At 35.9% G+C, this 23,694-nt stretch overlaps 4 protein-coding genes across 6 annotated transcripts; 1 reads left to right on the forward strand and 3 right to left on the reverse strand.

Annotated features, from left to right (window-relative positions):
* Positions 1–2,155: 2,155 nt before the first annotated feature.
* LOC133875458 (uncharacterized) lies at positions 2,156–6,893 on the forward strand. The gene is made up of 3 exons (XM_062313604.1): positions 2,156–2,770; positions 3,436–3,564; positions 4,827–6,893. The coding sequence occupies exons 1-3, from the start codon at positions 2,366–2,368 to the stop codon at positions 6,384–6,386; spliced, it is 2,094 nt and encodes a 697-aa protein (XP_062169588.1). The 5' UTR covers positions 2,156–2,365; the 3' UTR covers positions 6,387–6,893.
* A 908-nt stretch (positions 6,894–7,801) lies between these two features.
* Positions 7,802–13,638, reverse strand: LOC133875497 (OVARIAN TUMOR DOMAIN-containing deubiquitinating enzyme 2). 3 transcript variants are annotated; one of them, XM_062313647.1, is made up of 9 exons: positions 13,488–13,638; positions 12,568–12,649; positions 12,416–12,461; positions 11,713–11,821; positions 9,721–9,812; positions 9,562–9,624; positions 8,912–9,030; positions 8,284–8,359; positions 7,802–8,165 (listed from the first exon to the last, which is right to left on the reverse strand). In XM_062313647.1, the coding sequence occupies exons 2-9, from the start codon at positions 12,630–12,632 to the stop codon at positions 8,109–8,111; spliced, it is 627 nt and encodes a 208-aa protein (XP_062169631.1). In that variant the 5' UTR covers positions 12,633–12,649; positions 13,488–13,638; the 3' UTR covers positions 7,802–8,108. The 3 variants fall into 3 exon arrangements, with proteins under 3 accessions (XP_062169631.1, XP_062169632.1, XP_062169633.1); XM_062313648.1 differs by having other exon boundaries at positions 13,426–13,571; XM_062313649.1 differs by lacking the exon at positions 13,488–13,638 and adding an exon at positions 13,396–13,414.
* A 751-nt stretch (positions 13,639–14,389) lies between these two features.
* LOC133875280 (reactive Intermediate Deaminase A, chloroplastic) lies at positions 14,390–18,489 on the reverse strand. Its single transcript, XM_062313359.1, has 6 exons — positions 18,258–18,489; positions 16,119–16,234; positions 15,967–16,011; positions 15,349–15,422; positions 15,217–15,266; positions 14,390–14,723 (listed from the first exon to the last, which is right to left on the reverse strand). The coding sequence occupies exons 1-6, from the start codon at positions 18,442–18,444 to the stop codon at positions 14,629–14,631; spliced, it is 567 nt and encodes a 188-aa protein (XP_062169343.1). The 5' UTR covers positions 18,445–18,489; the 3' UTR covers positions 14,390–14,628.
* A 2,691-nt stretch (positions 18,490–21,180) lies between these two features.
* LOC133874679 (NEP1-interacting protein 1) lies at positions 21,181–22,989 on the reverse strand. The gene is made up of 5 exons (XM_062312553.1): positions 22,820–22,989; positions 22,422–22,573; positions 22,058–22,141; positions 21,812–21,976; positions 21,181–21,484 (listed from the first exon to the last, which is right to left on the reverse strand). The coding sequence occupies exons 1-5, from the start codon at positions 22,986–22,988 to the stop codon at positions 21,353–21,355; spliced, it is 702 nt and encodes a 233-aa protein (XP_062168537.1). The 5' UTR covers position 22,989; the 3' UTR covers positions 21,181–21,352.
* Positions 22,990–23,694: the final 705 nt, after the last annotated feature.

A 23,694-nucleotide genomic window follows, 5' to 3' on the forward strand; every position in this document is an offset into this window, starting at 1 on the left:
TTTTATAGGAGCCGCTCGAATTGCACCCAATTCGATGTTTATGCATTTATTTTTATGTATGACTTATATTATTATTCAATAGTAGTATTGTCAAGTCATGGTAAAGATGACCAATAATGTTTTTATGTAGACCATGGACAAGAAGTCCCCACTGAACGTGGACTATCACTTCAAACATGCAAAGCCCAGACATCATGACATCAACGACCATCCATTTCCTTGTCCTCAAGAGCTCATTTGGTCTATAGATTAAGATCGATGATATCATGAACGTACAGCTTTGTCTAAAGGAGAGCATTAAAACTCTAATTGAATCGCTATGCATTATGCATGTGCAAAAGCAGATTTTCGCACTATCGGACTAGCCGACGGGCCACCTACAAGACAACAAAACGATCACTAAAGTGGCGCCGACCGGAAACCTAGCTCCGATGGTTAAGTAAATAATGTATGACGACTTTTCTCTTATTTGGGGATGATCCTCTCTTTCATTTTAGACCATTTGTTTAACTGCATGCGGTGGGATTGTGATTGTTGAGGCTTTTTTTTTTTGTAATTCGCTATATTAAATTGATACGTTTTCAAGAAATTAAATGCATTTAAAAAAAAAGAAGAAGCACGTGAGAGCGTATAGAATAAGATCCTCTTTATTTTACTTATAAGTTCATGGTTAAGATTTTATTTTGTTTCATTTAACGGTATATATATATATATGATGCCATGCACATACTCTTGATTGAACAACTCATCAAATTTCACCGTTAATTGAAACGAAAGACTCATCTCTATTTCACTTAAAATGAAGAGAATCTTTATCTAAAAACACGTTCATTTCAAGTCTTTATCTAAAAACACGCGTGCTGAAAGAATAAATTTGAAGAAAAACTTCGTCCGGCATCAAGGGGGAAGAAAGAAATAATAGATTGCCTCTTTCAAAATGGTTTATGCTAATTCCAAATATAATGCAAGTCATGCATAGAATTCAGTACCAAAAATTTGAAGTTTGAAACTTGTAACACTCGTGTAGCTCATAATCATCACATAGTTTAAAAGTAGAGTATTGCCAAGCAAAGACAACAATGAAATAAAAAATAAAAAGAAAAATAAAGAAAAGAAAAGAAAAGATAGGTAAGGCATTCAGGACCTCAGGCCCCTCCCACCATAGGACCCACATGTTTCTTCTATCACCTTGCAGATTCTTTGGTTCCACTTCCAACATGATATGTCTATGTATGTATAGGGTTTGCCACAATCTTTCTTCATCAGCAAGCTAAAATGAATCCTTTCTTCTTCTTTTTTTTTTTTTATAATAATAAAGTAAGTTTCATAGCTCCGACCTAGTAATAGGGTTGTTGCCGCTACTTACTAAGCACGGGTTCTATCCCGGGCCGGGTTTGGCCAAACGTCAAATTTGATTTTTAAACAAAGACAATATATATAAATATTTTAAAAGAAAAATTAGAGGAGTTTTGCTTTCCCGCTAACCTTCTGTTCTGTCCCGTATGTATGGAACTTAAATATTTTTTAAAATTAAAAGCATAGATTGAAATTTGTAGCAAAGAATTTTAATGGAACTAGTTTTGTAAGTATAGAAAAAAAGATTGAAGTAATTTAGATTAGATTTTATTTTTTATTTGATGAATTAATTTAGATTAGATCTAAACCCTATGTGAAGCCTATAATAATAATATATATTCTTTGGCTCAGAAAACTAGTTAAGACCACCCCACGTGGGTGCATTTCGTCGCCTTGCAAAACATGCATAGGATACGTTGCTGACATGTACGCGCGTCGGTTGCCACGTGTAGCGCACTGAGCAGAGCCACGTGGTGAGTCCCTCGGATGCTCTTGCCTATGAAAATAAATAATGTGGGAAACATAGGCAGATTTATGACTCTGACGAGGACACAATAATATATATATATATATATATATTTAATAAGAGACAGAGACAGAGTCAGAGATACAGAATAGATTAAAAAAAACGACTTCGTTTAGACGGCGAATCTGCAGATTCAAATCACAACGTCTATTTCCAAAAACGACGTAGCGCAAGGTCCTTCACTGAGTCAAAAATGCAAAATTGTAAAAAATACGGGATCGTTGACCGTATAAAATACATGCATACATACATACATACACACATTGGTGTATGTCTCTGTGCGCGACGTTTTCTTCGTCAGAATCCCTCACTGTCTGTGCCTCCTCTCTCTCTCTCTCTTTCTCTCTCTCTCTCTGAAGCTCTCTTTGTACTTTCCACCATTTCTCACACACAAACACACACTCACACACACGCGCACACTCTCTCTCTGTAGCTTCTACTTTCCGCTGTCTTTCCCTAAATGGGCGAATCTAGCTGGCGAAGATGAAGATTACAGGAAAGCCGCAACTTCCGGCGACATTCCCGGCGAGCGTCTCTACCAAAACCCTAAAGGCGTCGCCGGACTCAGATCTCCAATACAAGTCAGCAACCACTCGAAGACCCGCACGGCGCTTGGCCCGGACCCCGACCCGCTTGAGGAGGCCTGGAGCTCCGTCCGGGAGGCGGAGCCGCCCCGAGACCCCGCTGCTGAGGTGGAGCGTCGACGGAGGCAACCGAAACGACCGCGTCGAGGAGGACCAGAAGTCGGCAAGAGAATGTCGCCGGAGGACTCACCGGAGGGGACAGGACGAGGTGGTCGTGTCGGCGAGGAAGCTCGCCGCTGGGCTCTGGCGGTTGCAGATTCCAGAGGTGGCTGCCGGCGCCGGTGGAGCTCGGCTAGGGCTTCAGGTGAGTTTTGCTTGTTTATTTTATTCGTTAATACTATTATCTTCTTTTTTGTTTGTAGTTTGAAGATCTGTGATTTTTAGGTTTGTTTGCAAACTTTGTGAATGTATTTATAGGCTTGGTGTGATATGATTGAGGTTTTATCTTTATGGTGAACTTTTTGTTGTTGCTTGGTTTTGAAGTTTAGAGTTTGACTTGTGAGAATGTGTTTGATCTTTGGGATGCTAAACTTGTTTTTGAATTTTCTGTGTGTGATGGATTAGCATTGTGCGTTGTACGTGGTAGTTGGTGAAATTATTTTACCAAGAGGGTTCTCTTGGGTCATTGATCATTGTTAGATACCCAGCTAAGCTAGGTAGCATTTTCTCATAAATGGGTTTTGTTGATTGGGAAATACTTTAAATTTGTAGTGGAAACTTCCTTTGTTAAGATTTTTAGTAATGGAAATTTATCTGAATGTTTTAATTTGTACCTGTGATTCTGTTTTAGGGCATCTATATAGTAACTTAGATGACTTCCGAGAATTCTGCTTTCTTTACTACATCGTGTTCGGTGTGTTGTTCTTGTGGTTTATGAAATTGTTGGGTGTATTTGGATATGGTAAAATTTTTGCGTAGTCAATTCTTGATACTTTCCGATTTTTCTGATTGTGCTGTCCCTCCATCCAGCACGGTGTTGGCCATATAGGCGTTCCCTTTCCGTGTCATCGTAGCAGCAAAGGTCATGGTTTTGAAGTGAAGGATCTGTTACAAAGCCCTAGTTCCATTGCTGGTACAAAGAATGGATTCTTGTCCAAGGTATGATTCTTCTTTAAGTTGTTTAACTGAAACATGCTGTATTAATAAGTAATGACCCATTGGATTCGGGGATTGCTTGGCGAGGGTCATTTAGCTATTAAAGTATAACCTACCCCCTTTATTGTGCTGTGCTTGCTACCTGGTTATTTAAGTTCCTTAATTGAATTTCTGATCCGTTAGATTCAGAGATTACTGAGTTAGGAGCATATAGCAGCTGAAGAGAAATTCATTCCATTTAATGTCTTTCGTATGTCGTACACATTCAATGCTGCATGTTTGTCTTACTAGCTGGCAGGACCTACCTAGGGAATACCCTATGTCCTATTTAGGTGATTTCTTTTTCCAAGGATTGGTGCTTATGTTATCATCATAATTATTTGCTTCACGGACAAAGTCATTAATTTGGTTTTGGTCGGTATTATGATTTTCCATTAGATTTATCAAGGTTTCATCGTGTTTAGTTTAGAATTTACTCATATGGAAAGGAGATGGGGCCGAATTCTTGCCAATACAGTCAGATTAATCAACTTGGTTTAAATTCTATTGTTTTCTTTGGTAGGATTAGAATTTATCAATTGAATCACTATGATCTGGAATTACAGAATGAAACGTGTCATTATGCATCTGATTTGGGACAAATATACTGGAATCTGTACAAGCGAAGACACACAAGGGCATAAAAATTATTGCAAACTGAAGAATATTTCCTGTTTATATTCACTAACTTGTTTAAAAATATTCCTCTAGGTTTGTTAAAGTTTACATGATAAGTTTGCCACTCTGAAATTCCGAATACTGCCCGGATCTATGCAGTCCAGTAAAAAGGCCTGAATTTTACTGGAATGCCTGAAATGGTCCACAAGCTAGATTTGTTTAATTAATTGGATGGTGGCTTAGTGCCGTATTATCGACAAAACAAGAAATTTAGACAGAAATGAGCCATCACAGAAAGGAGTTCATAACTTTGCCTTTGGCTCACAGTTAATAAAGCATTTGTCAACTGAGAAATGTTTGCCGATGGGTATAAGATACAATTAAGGAAATATCAGACCCTGTTTACAGCTTGTATTAATAAATAATAAAAAAAAGGTTCAAGTGCACAAATTAACAAAAAGATGAGGGGTCTGTCACACCTTCTTCCTCCCCCCCCCCCCACCCCCACCCAACCCGCCAAAAAAAGAAGAAGAAAGAATCAGCTTTTTTTTTTTTTTTTTTTTTTTTTTTTTTTGTAATCTAATTTTAGACAGCTTGCCTCTTTTCAGCTTGAACCTTCATTACAAATTTCAAACTCTGCAATGGAGGGGGCAACAAAGTGGGACCCTGTCTGCTTTAAGACATCAGATGAAGTGCGGCAGATTTATGGTCACATGAAGCTCCTTGACCAGCAACTAAGTGCTGTTTCAATGGTTTCTGCACTTGAAGCAGAATTAGAGCGGGCTCGAGCCTACATTCAGGAGCTCGAGACTGAGCGCCGATCCTCAAAAAAGAAACTTGAGCACTTTTTGAAGAAAGTCAGCGAGGAAAAGGCCTCATGGCGTAGTAGGGAGCATGAGAAAATCCGTGCATTTATTGATGACTTGAAATCTGAATTGAGCAGAGAAAGGAAAAATCGCCAGAGGATCGAAATGGTGAATTCCAAATTGGTTAATGAGCTGGCTGATGCCAAATTATCTGCAAAGCATTATATGCATGACTATGAAAAAGAAAGAAAAGGCAGGGAATTAATTGAGGAAGTATGTGACGAGCTTGCTAAGGAAATTGGAGAAGACAAGGCTGAAGTTGAAGCACTTAAGAGGGAGTCCATGAAACTCCAAGACGAAGTGGAAGAGGAAAGGAAGATGTTGCAGATGGCTGAGGTCTGGCGGGAAGAACGTGTTCAGATGAAGCTGGTAGATGCAAAGGTGGCCCTTGAGGAGAAGTACTCTCAGATGAACAAGCTTGTATCTGATCTAGAGACATTTCTGAGGTCAAGAAGTGCAAGTCCAGATGTGAAGGAGATGAGAGAAGCAGAGTTGCTCCTACAGAACGCTGCCTCTGTGAATATTCAAGTTATCAAGGAATTTTCTTATGAACCCCCCAACCCAGATGATATTTTCTCTGTTTTTGAAGATGTTAATTTTGCTGAATCCAATGAGAGGGAGATTGAGTCATGTGTCGCTTACAGTCCTGCCAGTCCTGTCTCCAAAATTCATACAGTGAGTCCTGAAGTTAATATGATTAACAAGGGCAGCATTCAGAGACATTCAAATACATTTATTGATCAGAATGGTGATATAGAAGAAGATGAAAGTGGGTGGGAAACTGTGAGCCATCTTGAGGATCAGGGCTCAAGTTATTCACCAGAAGGGAGTGCCCCATCTGTCAACAAGAATCGCCGAGACAGTAATGTCTCAAGGAGCGGCACGGAATGGGAGGGAAATGCTGGTGAAGAAACACCAATTACTGAAATCAGTGAAGTCTGCTCTGTACCAACAAGGCAGTTGAAGAAGGTCTCATCCATAGCACGGCTTTGGAGATCATGCCCAAGTAATGGTGAAAATTACAAGATTATCTCTGTAGAGGGGATGAACGGTAGACTTTCAAATGGAAGGATATCCAATGGGAGTACGATATCCCCAGATAGGGGTTCTCGTAAAGACGGGATTAGCCCCCCTGATTTGGCAGGGCAGTGGAGTTCTCCCGATTACGGGGATCCTCACAGAGGGATGAAAGGGTGCATTCCTCGCAGCACACAGAAGAATAGTTTGAAGGCAAAGCTTTTGGAGGCAAGGATGGAAAGCCAAAAGGTCCAATTGCGCCATGTTCTTAAACAGAAGATTTAGACATGGTGAGGCACAAAATGCTCAGCGTGGTTACTGGCAAAGCCAAATGGAAATAAGTAGTTTCATTGCCACCTTTGAAGGTACCCCATTTGAAACTGCTCAGAGGTTGTTTTTAAGAGCCTGTGAATAATTGCACATGATTGGCCTAGTGGAAGCTCTCATATTCTGGCTCTCCAGTTTTTACTAGCAATTGATCCATGCTCCACAGAAAGTTCTGTTTCATCACTTCTGCCAACCTCCGAGGAATAACCATATTCAGGTTATCTTCTGTCATGAGTTACTGCAGTTTCGCATGTTTAGGTTATAGGATTCTCTTTGCAAGTGATTCGGAGAGCAAAGTATGCTATTTGTACTGTATCATTTAAGTCTTGACACTATCGGGGAACACAAATGCATGGTAGAGATTGAAATGATAACATTCTCCTTTGTAATTTATTTTCTTATTATGGGAGATGTCTCCTCGAATATCTTATAGATAATGCAGATGACAGTCTGTCTTTGCTTGCTGGTCGGTCCAATACAGGGTATGCAGATCAATGGCGTATAAAAAGGGATCAGGATTCTCCATCCTCATTTCAAGTAAAGTGGAGAAGATCCATTTGATGGTCTAAATTACATTTCATAGATCTAATGTTCTATATATTATCAAATCATTTAAAATTTTCAATGACTTGGACACCCTGTTTAAATGTCCTGACACTATTTACATTGTTAAATGCAATAAAACAATTTTCACCATAAGTTGAATTTTTTTCATTTTACTTGAAATTGAAAGAATTGTGACAAGAGTATTTATAAGGGGCAGGCAATAATAAACATAAAAACTTCTTACACAAGGGTCTCAAAACAAGAGTATTTTATAAGGAGAAGACTATATAATAAAGATAAAAACTTCTGACACAAGGGTCTCAAAATTGAAATTTGAAGTAAATATATTTAAGCCCATTGAACTTACAACTATTTTTCAACTTAGTTGTACAAATTGACAATTGCGACACTTAGATACATCAACATACTATTTTGTGTAAAAAACGCTTCTCCATTAGCATCGGATGTTAGAATGGATGAAAAATTGATCACATGCCTCGACCAATTTGATCAAAATATTTCTAAAATACCTTCGCTTTGACTATTAAAAAACCAGATTTGCCCTAAAAAAACTTACCTCTAAAAACAATAATAATGAATCTGAACATAGGGGTGGCCGAACCACTCCTAAAGTTATTTCTGCTCTCAAGTCAATAACATTAACAATCAATTCAAAACACAACACATTCTAAAAAACATAAATTGTTTTCACTTTTATATCATATCAAATCACTTTTTAAAACCTAAAAACAAATAACACCACCAAAACACATTAACAAACATACTGTAATCAAGTAAGGAAAATGACTGCGCAGCAACCACAGCACTACAACAAATCCATAATTTATTTCTCAACACTAGAATATGCTCCTTCCCAGCTAATACCAATTGCCCTTTACAGGACATTAATTGGAGTAGGCCGTCCCATTGATGCAAAAGTAAACCGAATAAAATTCAAGTGCATAACAGGGAGACTAATATCCAATCTCATTACATTTCCCAAAGAACATATAACCAATTATTGATTTTTCAGCTTAATTCACTGGACCATACAACAATTCAATGAGGCAAGTCCAAAGAAGCTCACTGTGATAAAATGAGACCACACTGTGGCTTTGTTTTTCACAGTTATTGTTATCTGTACTCTTGAAAGTTGACATGGCCTGTTCCTTGTGCATGTTCCACAGCCTCCTAAATATTCACAGAAAATTATTCAGCGAGTATCATAAGAGTTTAGGAAATTAGGCTTAGGTAGGTTTAAAAGGAGAGAAAGGTTAAGCAAGCATAATTTCTATCAAAGAGAAATGACCTTCTGGCCAATTACTCCAATTTGGCACACCCCACAACGCAAGGTAAAGTTGGCAGTATCAGTGTAACTCCTTTTCCTGGAAACAGAAGGATGGAATTGACTTGTGATCATGCACTGTAAATCAAATATATGTATACATAAATCATAGTTGATGCAAGTATATATTTTTTTTTTAACATGAGTATTTGGGGCAGACAATATTTATTTGACATACTTAGATCCTTAACGAACCAAGTGGGAAAACATTCTACAAAAAACCAACCTCAATTATAAACCAAAGCCTAGAAAAATAGAGTAAGAAAATGACTTTATTTTTTTATTTTTTATTTTTTGAATTATTGATATTATGCATGCCTCTTGTCTAAAACAAAAGGTTATTATTGCATAGTAGAATTCTTTACATTTTTTAAAACAGATCGATTGTTTGTAGAGCATCAATCTAACCAGTAAACTTTATACACAGCTCCTTGGACTTTTATGTTTTTTATTAGGTGAAAATACTAATTTCGAGTCAGGGGCAATTGTGAGACCATTTCATGTGTTTACAAGTTCACATCTCGATGAGAAACTCTTCTTATACCTGTTCTTGTTCTATTCCATGTATTCTTGGTCAGAACTCGAGTATTACCTTTGCTGCTCCTTCACAAAATTAAGAGCAACCCCCTCAACCGGACCAACGGTCCTGCCCTTCTGTACTGCAAAAATAGTCTGATCAAACTCCTCTGGGGCTTCCTCAAAAGGTGACATCTGTCAATTCAGTAAAAATGAAGCACACTATCACTGGAAATTATACATAAGAAACCATAATTATGAATGGGGTCAACCGGAAAGAAGTTAAATAATGGTGAACGCATAGATGGCGAACAAGTTGAAAAGAATCTAAATAGTGATGAGCGCATAAAAGGATAACAAATATTAGTATTAACTACAAAACTCCATGGTCAACTGTGCTTATACCAAAATTTGTTTGCCCTGATCAATTGCAATTTCAGTAAACATATCCCACCATAAGTATCAAATCTGCTCAGCAGTCTTTTTTCTTAAGTTCTTCTCTTTTTCTTTCTTGAATCCAATATGCATGCAAGGGAACAGATGGTTAAGATCATGGTTAAGATCATTTAGTTGGATTATACTTGGCCAGGTGAATCTCAAATGGGGGCTAAAGGGATCACAGAAATCTAGAACTGTAATATATGGGTAATTGCTCATTCATTCTTGATCATTCCTCTAAACATACAACCAATAAAATAAAAAATTGAAATAATCAGAACAACATACAGCTAAAGCATCGTAATGGAGCCCATCATAAATCAGCATAACCCTTTCGGAGTACTTCTTTTCCTGTCAAATATCACCCCCCCCAAAAAATAGCGAAATATTCAGTAATGGCAAGTTGACTAGACTCGGATGCACAGAGAAGAGATTCCAAATGCTAACCTGACCATACAAATCACATCGTGAGGTCTGAATATCATATGCTGCAATTTCACGTCCATAATGATCGGCTAATATCGAAAGCTCAATGGCACCTTCACAGATAATATAAAGTAACAAAGTTTGCAGGATAAAACAAGAAATGATCTAACAATATTGTAGTGTTTGACTGTGACTAAATATGCAGAAGAACTCAACAAAAGCAGAGAAAACTTCCATGACACTCTTATCAATAGGGAGACTTGCCATACAAAATTTTCATGAAAAGCCAAGAGCCAAATGTGTTCTAAAAAATTGTAACTCAAGAACTTCCAATATTGTATTAGATCATCTAACTTCTTGTATAAGTCCAGTTTGGGTATTCTAGTGGGCAATCAGAAGACAGCCAAAACTCATACTAAAGTTCACTGCATCATAAGTTTTTCTTTATGATTTGGTTGGTTACCAGGAAGAAACTGAGCACAAAAGAGACTGGATTCCTACAGCAAAAATTCTACCCACCCCTAGCAGTTGAACACATCTTCAGCATATCTACTGGCCAGTGAAGCTAAATCAAATTGAACCCTACATGCTGAATTAAAAGAGAAGATAAAGAATGAGCAACTCCCACCAAACCTATGGAAATCACATGTCTGGCACATATTCACTCTATCTATATTATACAGTTTTATACATCTGAAGTTAACTAGTAGTATTCTTTCTTTATTTCTTTTTCTCCTGTTTTTTAGGGGCAATAATTCAAACTTATACTAAATTATTTCAAAACAATAGAATGACCACACAGAAATTCAATTCATCAAATATATCTTCACGTGAACTGTTCAAAATGAACTTGTTCAAGCATCATAGTGGTCAGTGGATGTAAACAAGCCAAACTAAAGGCCTGTCACTACTGCTATTTAAAAAGTCAGTTATTACTGTCAAAATGTGAGAAAATATGCTTGAACGAACAAAGCATATTCCAAAAAACTGATACACTCTCCATCATATAGAGTGTGATGGCATCTGAACATATCAAGCAACACTTGAGCCATAAGCTAGATTCAGCAAAGGAAAATATAACACACACACACATACACACGCATGTATATACATCTTATGCAGTTGATAAAGGTGTGTGACGAAAACCGTGAAGTTGATTCCCAAATTTACATCAAATTTAAAGTGATACACTTTTTTCTTTTTGAGGTGGGGAGGAATGGAAGTGGGAAGTAAAGGAGCCACCAAAGGTGCTTTTAGAAAGATTCGAGAATCTATATCCTCTATACAGAATAAAGGAACTTGGTATAAAGAAACCAGGATAAAAATTTAGTTGTCTGTTACACTGAAAACGAATGATGATATCTTTAGATCATTAATTGCCCCAATTGCAATACAACGGCAAAAAGTGATCAACTAAACTAGATTATGAGCTTACAACAAATTCATTCATGCTATTCAACGTAATGGAGATATTCAAGCCAAAATGGCGGAAGAATATACATGGTTTATCAAGTAGAACATGATATCGAACTCTTAAGGAATTAAAAGAAGAGATGTTACCAGGTCAATGACTTGACTGTTATACCAAACAACTTAAGCAGTGAAGATCTTCAACAAGGTAAGTTTTAACCTCTTTCAAAATCAGTTTATAAATTTTAAAATGAGCGATAAAGAATCAATAACAACAAATATCAGAGGCAGGTTGAATTACCCTTAAGCGGTAGGGTCAACTTGCAATATGATTTATTTTACTAGTCATCCTATGCCCCACCTAGCCCAAATGCAGAATTAAACACACATCAACTATCATCTTGTGAAAATGGACATCACTTTGTTCATTGAAAAAGATAAACCTTAATACCCATATGCAGCCTCTACAAACTGGTACACGACAAAATCCAGCAACAGTTGCAGGGAGATTTTAATGCAAGATAGTCACGGACTCATTTCATTTCAATTACATTTTATGGACAATGATGCCTTCGCTGATTAAGAATGGAAAGTTCAACAAACCTCCCCACTTCTCTGAGTCAAGAATCCAAGCACAATACTCTTCATTTGGCTTTCCAAGAAATGCTTCAGAATATTTTTCTGGATCACTTGCCACTGTTGCAGCTATAACCTTGAAAAATATTGATAAAAAATGTAAGGATAAAAAAACAGCACAAAGCAATGAATTATGCCATTAATGCATGCTTAATATATAAGCAGAAGGACAGGAAAAATGTAAAACATTAACAATTATCTATCCCTAGATTACAGTCCTGATTTCATATATCTAATTCTGAACCTATTTGGCCTATGCATTTGGTATGAATTGATTATATGTAAGCAGCTATCATGGAAAACTTCCTGACACAATCTCTTGATATTTACTGGCATATAATAATGGTTTAATAGAGCATTGCAACAATAATGTCCAGATTTAAGCACCTCTCCCCCCCCCCCCCCCCCCCCCCCCCCACCCCCCAACAAATAAAAATTGCAGAACTACTTAGAATATGAAGTTTAATCAAGCAGATTCAGCAAGATAACAAAAGTTAAAATTTAAATCTGAATACATTTTTCAAATGTTATCACGTATAAAAAAAAATAGAAGTATTTACAATCTTAGAATCAAGTTATGCCTATTGACCCACAAGAAGAAAGTCGAAAAGTTGGTAAAGTGACTTATACTATGACATTGGTACCAGAGATACATGCTATAGATTGTAACCTGTCTCAACTCAGGAGCTTTATGTTTGTCATGATCCATGACATACCTGCAAATCAAGAAACAAGAGAAAAAATAAAAGATTAAACATAGCCAATGAACTAACTTCATTTCAATAGATAATGGCAAATAGAGGTTATGTAATCTGAGCTTACCCAACGGCGTTAAAGAGGCAACTATTGTCCGAGGGAATGACCCTTCTCACAACAGTACCTTCCATGTTTTGATCAATATACCCTGAAAACAATCACAATCACATAGAATGTTTCAGAATGACATGTAAATATAAATGAAGTTTCATGTTTTTTCTCAATACATGATTGGATCTACAATCAGAAAACACAAGCCAGAAATGAATACAAAACACACAAAATAGAAACCAAAGCAAGCAATTGCAATGCAAAATGAAGGAAACCCATTTGCTTAGAGGGAAGAGGAACCAAGAATAATATACAGAAGTGTACCCATCGTACAATTTAAAGCAATAATACAGAAAATTTCTTCAAAACCAATTCCTAAACTTATAGCAGCATGAGAGAGGCTCAAAACTCAACCAGACTCAACTTGGCGGACAAAGTGTAACACCTACCAGATTCAACTATGTACCAGGCCATTTACTCATATATAAATGAGGAACAAAAGAAGAAAATAATAATAAAAAATATAATCTTGAATTATTATGGGAAGCCAAAAACAGACACGAATAAAGAAAAAGGTTTAAATTGTTCAAAGTCGTGAAAGGATGAAAACAGATTCTTGAATCCAAAAAAGAAAAAAACTTACTATGCTTACCCAGGTAAAAGTTTTTTAAAAACAAATCCGGATGCAATTCCCACAAGGACTACCATCCCAATTAAAATCCATAAAAGCGTAATCCAAAGTGCTCATGAAAAATAAGCAGCTGAATTTGCAGCTTCCCAGAAGCATAAATTGCACCCACAAATTCAAAAAAAAAAAAAAAAAAAAAAGAAGAAAAAGAAAACCTTCTGGATCTGGTATAGCACCAAGAATACCTTATTATGCAAGAAATGAATGAACTTTGGAACATAAATGAATGAATTTTGGGATATCTTACTTATTCTTTTTTGTTGGTAAGACAAGGAAAGCTGAGAGGGGAAAGTGGGTTACCAGCTATCGCTATAGCTGTAGCTATAGCTATGGATTCTTTTATGCCTTTCTTAAAGACGGGAGCCGAGCCTATGCTACGACAAAGTGGTTTTCCACTGTTTACGGATGCGGTTGGTCCTTTCACTTTGGGAAATGATTAGCTGCACTCGAGCCTATGCTACGACAATGAGACTGGCGTGCTCCTTTGATGGGCCGGGTTAATCTGGAAACTGATAAGTGATTCGGGTAAAAGGGAGGGGAGGGAGACGTACATTCAAACAAACCATATAACTTAAGTTGGAAAGTACGCAACTATAAACTTGTTTGACATGAATACTTGTTGGAGTAACGTTTGGGACAATTTTTTCATTCAAATGAAATAACTTTTCCTTCTCAATTAGTGGAAGGGGGTCACTCATTTGAGCGGTCCCGACAAAAGTGTAGAGAAAAAGAAAAAATTACAGTTTAGCCTCTTAAACTGTCAGTCATTTTACAAGTAGTCTCACGAACTGTCAACGCTTGAACTATGACCTCCCAAACTATCAAAACGTTTGAAAAATGCCAATTTTTATTTTCTATTTCTCTTGTCAGCTCATATGAGAAGGAAATTTCTGTTATATGTATGAGACATTCTCAAATTTTCTTTCTTTTGGTTTTAATTAGGGTTGCATGTTCTGGGCTTAGAAGGGGACAAAGTAATTGACATTGTTTAATTTGATAGCATTTTAAAGTATTTATGGTGATCATTTCAGATGATCGGTCATGCCTGCATCTGCATGGCACTTTTTGCCCTAAGTATAACATCTTTGATACTGGTTTAAAAGCATTTGCAGTACAATCCATCATTGCCAAAACTGATGCAAGCATACATAAGTGTAGCCAAATGCTTTCTCTCCATTTAATTCAATCAAACGTGGACAGTGCATCTAGAATGTCCTCATGTTGGTTGATGCTCTCCAATTAGTTCACAAGTTAAACCGTGATCGTGTTCTTAGAATAACAACATCCACGGGGAAACAAACAAAGTCAAACTCCAAAATTTGGAGATACCCCTTCCACATTATTAATCCAAGCCGTCTGAAGATGTGTTTGCCATGCATCAGAGGAGTTTATAATGCAGCAATGCACTCAATTTCGATCTTGGCATCCAACGGTAATGCTGCTACCTGATAGGTTGCACGAGCAGGGGCAGGCGAAGGGAAATCTACAAAACAAACCATTTAACCAGGCATCGAAGTCATTAGGAAATCTCATAATACTCCCAGTTGTGATCATTTGTGGTAAAATAAGTAAAGCTGTAGTCTTTAGTTAAGAAATATGTGTTCTTTAAATTATTTTAAGATTATGTGCATTTGAAGTTTGAGAAGCAATGAGTGTCGCAAAAGGAAAGACCTGTTGAGTGTTGCAAAAGCAATAATGTTTGAGAAGCAATAAGATTTTGTATATTGACAATCCAACATTATAATGCTGCTACGCAGGTGGACTGTTGTAAAATGTCCATATGAGCAGGTCTTATAATGGTGGATTGTCAATATGTTACACATATTGACAATTCCTATATAAACTGCCATGAATTATCAATATGAGCAACAGCCTCAACTGCATGTTCAACATGGTGGACTGCACATCTGTTTGCGTGCTGAATAGCAAGCTTTCAACGAACACAGAAACTCCAAACTTAATTCAATAGAACTCACATTTAGCATAAATCTCGTTCACTTTCTTGAAGTCTTTCAAGTCAGCTAACCTGCAGAAACAATGACAAAGAAACTTAGTTCTTTTGCAACATAATTTCTAGGATACAGAGCAAAGAGTTGAGGAATTCATACATAATTGTTGTCTTAACTACTGCAGCATAACTTGCACCACCAGCTTTCAGTATTTCCCCCATATTTTTGAGAACCTGCAGTTTTCCCATTGGCCTGAATATGTTTAAAACAGTCTGCTTTGCAATTTGGAAGCTTAAAAAAGGGCAATGTGACATATCAACCATATATAATTTCTATTTTTTTTTTTTTTTTTTTTGGGTTGGGGGGAGCAAGAGGCCAAGAATTACAATATTCTGCTGAACGTGATAATACAGTGATATCTATTAGAAGGTAAAAACCTGAGAAATGAAGAAATAAACAAAAGCTACATTCACACAGAATGCATTAACATTTCTTGATAGGTCTATGAGAGGAATGATTAAGAATCTAAGATAGCAAACTTAACTATATATTTTCCTATTTTATTTCGCTTATGTTCATCAGATTTAATTATCAGCTCAAGCCGTGTGAGCTATTCCAAATGTGTGACATGATATTGGTTGTTCCAAGCACTCCGATGTTGCTCTCTTCAGGAAATAAATGTCAATCTATAATTTAGCTTGCAAATCAACTCTCAAAGGCAAAATACATAGGTATGTTCTTAAAATACTAATGTTAAGTCCATGCCATTTACTTTACCTGCTCTGTTTGATCTTCCACAGAATCCGAGATGAACTTCCCAGTCTGAATGTGCATACAAATTTTATATCATCAGTACAGTTGCCCAAGGAACAAACAAATGAGCATGTAAAGCCACGTGCCAAATGGTAAAATTAAGTCCAAGAACAAACCTCTGGAACAAGTCCAAGAACACCAGACACGAAGAGAAAGTTGTTGGCTTTGATGGCCTGAGAATATGGTCCCAGTGCTGCAGGAGCCTTCTCTGTTTGAACAGCTTCCTTTATACCTACAATCAGGACAAATATAAGCATAGATATTCAGGGATTTTGAAAACACAATGAAAATAAAAGCTAATGAAAAATTACATCTGGGGCTAACAGTTTCAGAACTACTATTACTTATTTGATGTTAGTCATTTAGTAATTAGTTTAGACAATAAAACTGATCATTTGTGCTTGTGAACACACAAAAATATCACTTGCAAGCCTTCTCTTCATATGAGGTAGCTTAGACCCTGGCCATACAACACAACTCTATATTATATTGTTAAGATGCCAGAATTCCAAATTCTGCTGAGCACAGCTGATTGAGATTTCTAAGGTTAACTTGATAAACCAGAAAAGCAAATGCATTTGCTTGCTTGAGAGCATTTTTCTAAAGCTACACATGTTATCTTTCTTCAGTTCTTCCTTCTTTGTTTCGCCACTCAAAGACATCTCAATAAAAACTAAGAAAGATGATATTCTGTGGCAAAGCCCTTGGACAAGTCATTGTCTTAAGGTATTCTTAGTTTGATTCAGTGTGATTCAGTGTTAGGAGTTCATCTTTTGTAATGGACTTTTTAGTTACCTTTTCTCTCTCAGATTCAGACACACACACACAAAAACTCTTAGAAGGACAAGATTATTCTGTTCACTAAAATTTTACACTTCAGACCCCATTGGGGCGGTTGCTTTCTCTTGCATACTTTTTGTGTATGAGGGCTTTGCCTTTCATACACCTTAACAATTAAAAAAAAAAAAAAAAAAAGTAAAGAAAAGAGAGAACACCTTAAGAGACCTTTAGAATTCAATAAGTAATTTTGTTGCTTTCCAAAGCAAAAACAAAGGGAAATTTTGCCTTCAAAATCACCATAAATACTTTGAAAAATCCTAAGAGAACAAGATCAATGACTTGTCCGCTTCTAAGCCTAGAACTTACAACAGTGGTCAAAATCAAAAGAACTCTGGAAAATGCACGTACACATAAAAGTGAATCAAGTAACCAAATTATTCTAGTTATAACCACAACTACCAAACCTAGAATCAGAACAAACCTACAAAAATGACTAGACTTGTCATTTCAGACCCCAGTTTGATGATCCCTCCACAACCTGATTTACAGACTTAACATCAAACCTTCCCAAACACATTAACAAGCATGCATTCCGTGGCTTATATACGTGGAAACCTAAGTGCCAGTTTGCTGTCCCTTGAATTTAAAAACATACCCCTTATTATAGCCTATAGTGCACAAATTCACCACTATGAACGGGTCTATTTACACATAGCAGCCATCCTCATAAAAGGAAAACAATAATATAAGCACATTTTATGAATTATTCGAAGAATGCTTCTACCCATCATCTACGGTGATGACTCCAACTTTAGAGCTACGATTGTGCCAGTATTACTACTATGAGATTTCAATTTTTGTGATGTCCACGGCAAAAACCCACAAGCCCCAATCACAATGACAGTAGTTTTGGAGCATTTCCCATTAAAAGGTTATACATTTGTGCATTAATCAAGTTCATTTACACATACTCCTATGTTATACGTATGAACTGGAATCATTTAAATTCCATGGGACAAACAAAAAGCAAGCATAGGGGCTTTGGGTGAAAGGACTAATTAGGTCCTAATTTTTTTTCCCCAAAAAATGTGTAAATTTTGATCAATTTCTAACAAGTTTCCTATTCCCAATGTTTAACTTTCCTACTGTGACCAAATAATATGATTGGAATCGAAACAATTATAGAAATGGAATAAGCTCCATACGTATAATCAGCAAATAAAATCCCAAAATTTAATCAGCAAATAAAATCCTAAATTTAATCAGCAAATAAAATCCTAGATTTCTCAAATTCTGCACAATTTGATGCCCGAAAATCCAACAATTGCTCACACAAACTCGGCCCATATAAGCCACTTAAACCGATTTAAAAAATCCGGAACAATGTTTAGCGTTTTCTTGCGAGAAAATATTCTCCGGAACCAAACAGGGGCAAATGGGAAACTTAAGGAAGACAGAGAAAGATCGGAGCTCACGAGAATCAGTGGAAATGCCCAAGCAAGCGAAGGGCGTAGAGCGCTTGGAAGAAGAGGGGAAGGAGTTCCACAAGGTGGTGCCTGCCACGGAGGCAAATCCTACGCCGGCTGCCACTGGAGCCCGTTTGCGCAGCGCGCCCACATCGATCGCCGGCACGTGGATCGACCTAGCTGCACACCACGCCATCTCTCACTCAAACTCACGCTTCTGGTACGTTTGGCTATTGAATTTTTAGAATTAAAATTGAATTCTAATTCTATTTAGAAATATCGAGATAAAAAATTGTGTTTGGACGTTGAATTTTGAGATTGAAAAATATTATATTTTAATGGTAAGAAATTATTGAAAATTTAAAAAGTTGTGTATAATAATTGGTATTTTGAAAAGTTGTATGAAATAATAATAATTTATTATATATTGATTATTTAATTATAAATAAATAAATAAAAAATTTTAAAAAAAAATAATTAAAATCAAAATTAAAAATTAAAATAAAAAATAAAAAATGAAGCAACCGGCAGCCACCCCTTTCAGGGTCGCCCGACCACCCCCAGACAATGGGGGTGGCCACGCGCCACCCCCAGAGGAGGTCGGGGGTGGCCGCGCGGCCACCCCTAGGCTGGCAGCCACCCCTCTGTTTTTTTTTTAATTTCATTTTTTTTATTTAAATTATTAATAGTTTATTATTTAAATGTGGGACCCACACGTTTTTTTAGTCAACTTTTCCTGCGCGTGGGTCCCACCATTAACCTGAAAGACAGCCTTGAGTGGACTCAAAATTCAGGTCAAAATCCAAGTTTTTAGGCGGGTGGGTGAGTTTTAGAAAAAACCCGAGTGGAATAATTATTCCACTCTGTTGCCAAACCAACCATATTTGCTCAAGTACTAGTGGTATTTTCACTATTTTGTCCTGTCTATCCCTTTTCTTTTCTTTTTTCTTTTTTTTTTTGTGGAAAAATAAAATCATCCATGAATACTATCAAAATAATGCCAAAAATATTACTTTTGTCGAAATATTCTTATAATACTCTTATTCTTTTAAAAATTAATAAAAAAGAAACTATTTAAAAAAATTAAAGAAATTTTATAAAACTATAAAGTTAAAGAAATTAAAAGCTTAAAAATTAAGATTTTTTAATTAAAAAAAAGAAGAAGAAGAAGAAGAAAATGGGTAGCTGCCAATTAAAAAACTTTAATTTTAAAATATTTTAACCCTTTAGTTTTATATATTATATATTATATATGTTTTATTAATAGTGACATGTGCGTCATTTTATTGATGCTAACTTGGCACATTAGCGGAATACGTAAGTGTTTTGACGGAAATTTGACTGCAATGAGTGATTTAGTTTTATAAATGTATATTTTTAATATATTGATATTTTTTTTAGTATGAGTGACACATGCCATCATTTTATTGGTGTTGACGGTAATACTAACAGAATCCGTCAAGTATTTTAACGGAATTTGACTTCAATGACTAAATTGTTATTTTTTGCCTACCTTGAAGACTTTTCAATTATTTTTTATACCGAAGCGAACGATTTGTAATTTAAGCCAACTACATGGATTGATTTTACATTTATCTTTTTTTAAAAAATAATAATAATAATAATAATAATAATAATAATTTAGTTTAATTTTTTTTTTAAAGATAATATAGGTATTATAGGAATATTTCGACAAAAATAAACTTTTTGGCAAACTTTGGTAATTTGATAAGTCACATTAGTATACTTAAGAATTCAATTGGCTATTATAAAATTGACTGTTAGTTTTCAAAAAGCTTTTTTATATTTTTTCCTAAAAATTATTATCTTTTTTTTTTAAAAAAAAAAAGAAAAGAAAAGAAAAAAAGAATCAACACTTAGCCCTTCAGTCAACTACATAACTTGCACTGTCCCTATAATCTCTTCTTAATTTGATTAATGTGTTTTATTGATCTCTCATTGCTTCACTGAGGTTGCAACTTCTCATTTTGCCTAAAAAAGAGAAAAGAAAAATATTCATAAAATCTAGAAAAAGGGTAAAAAAAAATAAAATAAAGAAAAAAAAAAATGAACCCATAGCGTGGCCGTGGGTCAATTGGTGATCTGTCTAACCAATAGCCGCTCTGTGCTGGTGATGGCGTGGTTGTGGGTTAGTTTTTTCTAAATTGTTTTTTGTTTATTAATTTTTGGGATTTTTTATATTATGGAGGGTAGTATTGTCATTTTTGCTCGTGGAAGAGAACATTGCAAATCAGTACGGTACATTAATCAAATTGAGAAATTAGAGGAACATTGCAAATTGGATGATAAATTGAGGGGTAAGTATAGTTTTTCCTAAAAGAATTGCTACCTAAGTAAATATGGGTGTCTCTCTTTTACTACACCTGTAGTCCTGTATACTGTGACAACTAGATTGCTCATAATGCTGTTTTTCATAAACAGACCAAACATATCGAGATCGATTGTCATTTTGGCCATCATCATCTTTTTCAAGGATCCTTATAGCTACACTCCATTGCTTATGGTGATCAACTCGCAAACCTTTTCTCAAAGTCACATTCTCCATAGTGTTTTCACGATCTTGCATCCAAACTCATGTTGATCTATGGCAATCTACCTTGAGTTTGAGTGAGCTATTAGAATCATACCCATACTATTGTACTATATTGTAGTGCTAGGTTTACTGGCATTGATAATTCCCAGAAGGGGCAATGTTCCAAGTATGAATTAGTAATCACATAATCTTCCTGCTCTAAAAGGACTTTTGGTAGCTTTGATTGTATTTGATCGAGCAGCAGGCCAGCTACATGGTTTGCTCATTTTTTTCCCCTTAACAGGACAATTTGGATTATTGGTCACACTGATTTTTTTATTTTTTTTAGTAATTTGAAGAAGAAGAAGAGGAATGGATGAAGTCATCTAAAGTGTAATCTCAAAGCCACCCTCAAAAGGAATATCGTTTGGATACATTGAAATTGATATACATTGTGTATGCCTTGGCTCCCTTTGTTTATATCTTTTTTTGGTTTAGAAGAATAAAAATCTTAAATTTTGCTCTGTTCTTTTGGACTTCAAACCATGGTGGTTGTAATGCATTCGGATTATCATTCATCACAAACATAATCTCTACACATTGGGCAAGTGCCTTGTCGAGTTAGCCACTCGTCTATGCAGTCCAGATGAAAGAGGTGTCCACAGTTGGGAAGTTCTCTCACTGAGTCTTCATCCTTGAAATCCTGCATATGACAAATTTTCTTAGCAACATAAAGCCCATAACTTCCATAAAATGGATTCTTAAGATGCGTGTGTCATCCTAAGTTATTATTAATGATGTTCCAAATTGATAGTGTATCAGTTTCAAGCTGTATATTGTCTAATGTTCTTTATGAGAATCCAGGTTGTTGCCGGGTCACAACCTTTTAGTTTTAGCTGCAGAATTATGAGCAGATGGGTATTTGAGAACTCCTACATATTTGTTTTCAAAAGCCTCTTTTCTTAATCTTTTTTCTGTTCTTGAACGTTTTGGTGCCTAATTGAAGATAGTATAAGATATTTATATTCACCTGTAAGCAAATGGAGCAACAGAAATCATGACATGATTCGATCATCTTTCTAGAGTGGAACTTATGCATAGGAAGCTTCTGAATGCAGTTGTTGGATAACCCTTTAACTCCACTGATGTCATAGATATCTGAAACTTCTCTATAAGTTGTTTCAAGATTCCTAACCTGCTCAATAGGTGAATAAACATTGAACACCAGTACCCAGTGACTAAACTTACTGGTTTGAGTGCCAAGAGATTCACTTACTTGCCACTGATAAGCTTTTAGCACTGCAGGACAAACCCATTCCACAAAGACCCTCCCATTCATTAAACTACCTAAGAGGGCAACCTGTCAAAATAAAAATGATTTGACCACACAATGAGCATAAAAATGAAATTACTTGAAAAAACTACCCTTAACATGGATATAAACCAGAGTTCATAGCAGTACTATGTTCATCATTTTTCAATATATATGCATAAGCATAATGGATATCAACTTGCTAGCTTGCATCTCATGCTCCAAATTGAATCATGTTAGAATATAAATTAAATGCTTAAATTCACTCCTTATCAGCTTAAACTTTTGAGATTAGTAGTGATTTATCAAATTGTACATATAGCATTACCTTGGATAATGACTCACAATCAGCTGCTGATTCCAGTAATTGAATGGCTGCAAGGGCCCCTGTCACGGCTCCTATGCCTGCCCCATTTAGAAACCCAGTTTCTGTGGTCTGCCCTTTGATGGCTCCAACAAATATTCCCACTATAGCCCCTCCTACAAAACCAAAAGGCCTTTGAGTTTCAAATCATAAACTCATACAATGAAGAGAAAAATTCACATGCAGATTATTTTCTAAAAAATAATTGTTCAAGGATAGCATTGATATGTAGTATATTGACCATTTAACAGCAAGAAGATAATTTTTTGAATGTCTTTTCATCAGTTGCAATATAACCATGCCCCCATGAATCTTTGAAGTGATAGCAATCCAGTAAAATAAAGTAGCTAGAGAAAACGTACCCAAAGCAAGAAAGCAGGTGAATGCAGCAAGAGCTACTCTCTTTATGACTGTAGTGAAAAACCCATTTCTGAGACAACAAATTGCAGCCTCTTTAGACCTGAATGCCGCCATTGTTATGCAAGAAAACCACCTCTCCATTGTTGGAAAGATGATGCTCAACAGTGTCATATATGTGTGTTGAATAAGTTGAAAAAAAGCTAAGAGCTTTGCCTTTGTGAAAGTGTGAAGCAACATGAGCTAGTATTTAAAAGGAGAGGAAAGGAATCGGCATTTAAGAGGGCTAGAGCTCAGGCCTACCCTACGCATGTGGATATACATACTAATTGGTTTACGAGGCACTACAGATTCATAGAATTTCAGAGCGACTGAGACTACTAAAAAAATGGTAAAAATGTGAGCAGTCCTGTATAAATGATGGATCAGGTAGACAGTACTTTTAATAGATACAATGTGGATATTTTTATAGTACTATTGATCTTATCTATATGGGTGAGATACATGACTTCGTTTGTCTGTAGACGATGTTTTTTTGTTTTAATGTAACATAAAAGTGAAAATAGTTTTGAGTATTTTGAATTGTTTGTTGATGTTTTTGTATTAATTTGACATAAGAAATGATGAATTTAATTAATTAAATAATATTTCAACATTCCTGAAGAGCCTTGTAATGATTACCAACCGATAAATATGGCATATACCAAAACCCTATCTTGATCTTGTTTTGGTTAATTTAGAGTCTTATGGGGTTACTCTGTGAAAAAGAAAAAAGAAGAAAAAGGAAAGAAGAGTCTCATAAGATTCGATGATAAATGACGGAAAAAATGTTCGAACTCAAAATAATTGTTCTTATACTAAGATAAAGTTTATCGCACAA

Source organism: Alnus glutinosa, chromosome 8, assembly GCF_958979055.1.
Source record: "Alnus glutinosa chromosome 8, dhAlnGlut1.1, whole genome shotgun sequence".
Classification (NCBI taxonomy): Eukaryota; Viridiplantae; Streptophyta; class Magnoliopsida; order Fagales; family Betulaceae; genus Alnus; species Alnus glutinosa.

What these genes read in the sequence shown, in the direction of transcription:
- LOC133875280 (XM_062313359.1), bottom strand. Translation starts at nt 18,444, where the DNA reads ATGGCGTGGTGTGCAGCTAGGTCGATCCACGTGCCGGCGATCGATGTG. An exon ending in TTCTTGGACTTGTTCCAGAG is followed by an intron (nt 16,012 to 16,118) that starts GTTTGTTCTTGG and finishes ATGCACATTCAG; the next exon opens with ACTGGGAAGTTCATCTCGGA. An exon ending in TGGAAGATCAAACAGAGCAG is followed by an intron (nt 15,423 to 15,966) that starts GTAAAGTAAATG and finishes GGAAAACTGCAG; the next exon opens with GTTCTCAAAAATATGGGGGA.
- LOC133874679 (XM_062312553.1), bottom strand. Translation starts at nt 22,988, where the DNA reads ATGACACTGTTGAGCATCATCTTTCCAACAATGGAGAGGTGGTTTTCT. An exon ending in TAAAAGCTTATCAGTGGCAA is followed by an intron (nt 21,977 to 22,057) that starts GTAAGTGAATCT and finishes CCTATTGAGCAG; the next exon opens with GTTAGGAATCTTGAAACAAC. An exon ending in GTTGCTCCATTTGCTTACAG is followed by an intron (nt 21,485 to 21,811) that starts GTGAATATAAAT and finishes TGTCATATGCAG; the next exon opens with GATTTCAAGGATGAAGACTC.
- LOC133875458 (XM_062313604.1), top strand. Translation starts at nt 2,366, where the DNA reads ATGAAGATTACAGGAAAGCCGCAACTTCCGGCGACATTCCCGGCGAGC. An exon ending in GAGCTCGGCTAGGGCTTCAG is followed by an intron (nt 2,771 to 3,435) that starts GTGAGTTTTGCT and finishes CCCTCCATCCAG; the next exon opens with CACGGTGTTGGCCATATAGG. An exon ending in AGAATGGATTCTTGTCCAAG is followed by an intron (nt 3,565 to 4,826) that starts GTATGATTCTTC and finishes GCCTCTTTTCAG; the next exon opens with CTTGAACCTTCATTACAAAT.
- LOC133875497 (XM_062313647.1), bottom strand. Translation starts at nt 12,632, where the DNA reads ATGGAAGGTACTGTTGTGAGAAGGGTCATTCCCTCGGACAATAGTTGC. An exon ending in TGACTCAGAGAAGTGGGGAG is followed by an intron (nt 9,813 to 11,712) that starts GTTTGTTGAACT and finishes TTATCTGTGAAG; the next exon opens with GTGCCATTGAGCTTTCGATA. An exon ending in TTGGAGTAATTGGCCAGAAG is followed by an intron (nt 8,166 to 8,283) that starts GTCATTTCTCTT and finishes GTGAATATTTAG; the next exon opens with GAGGCTGTGGAACATGCACA.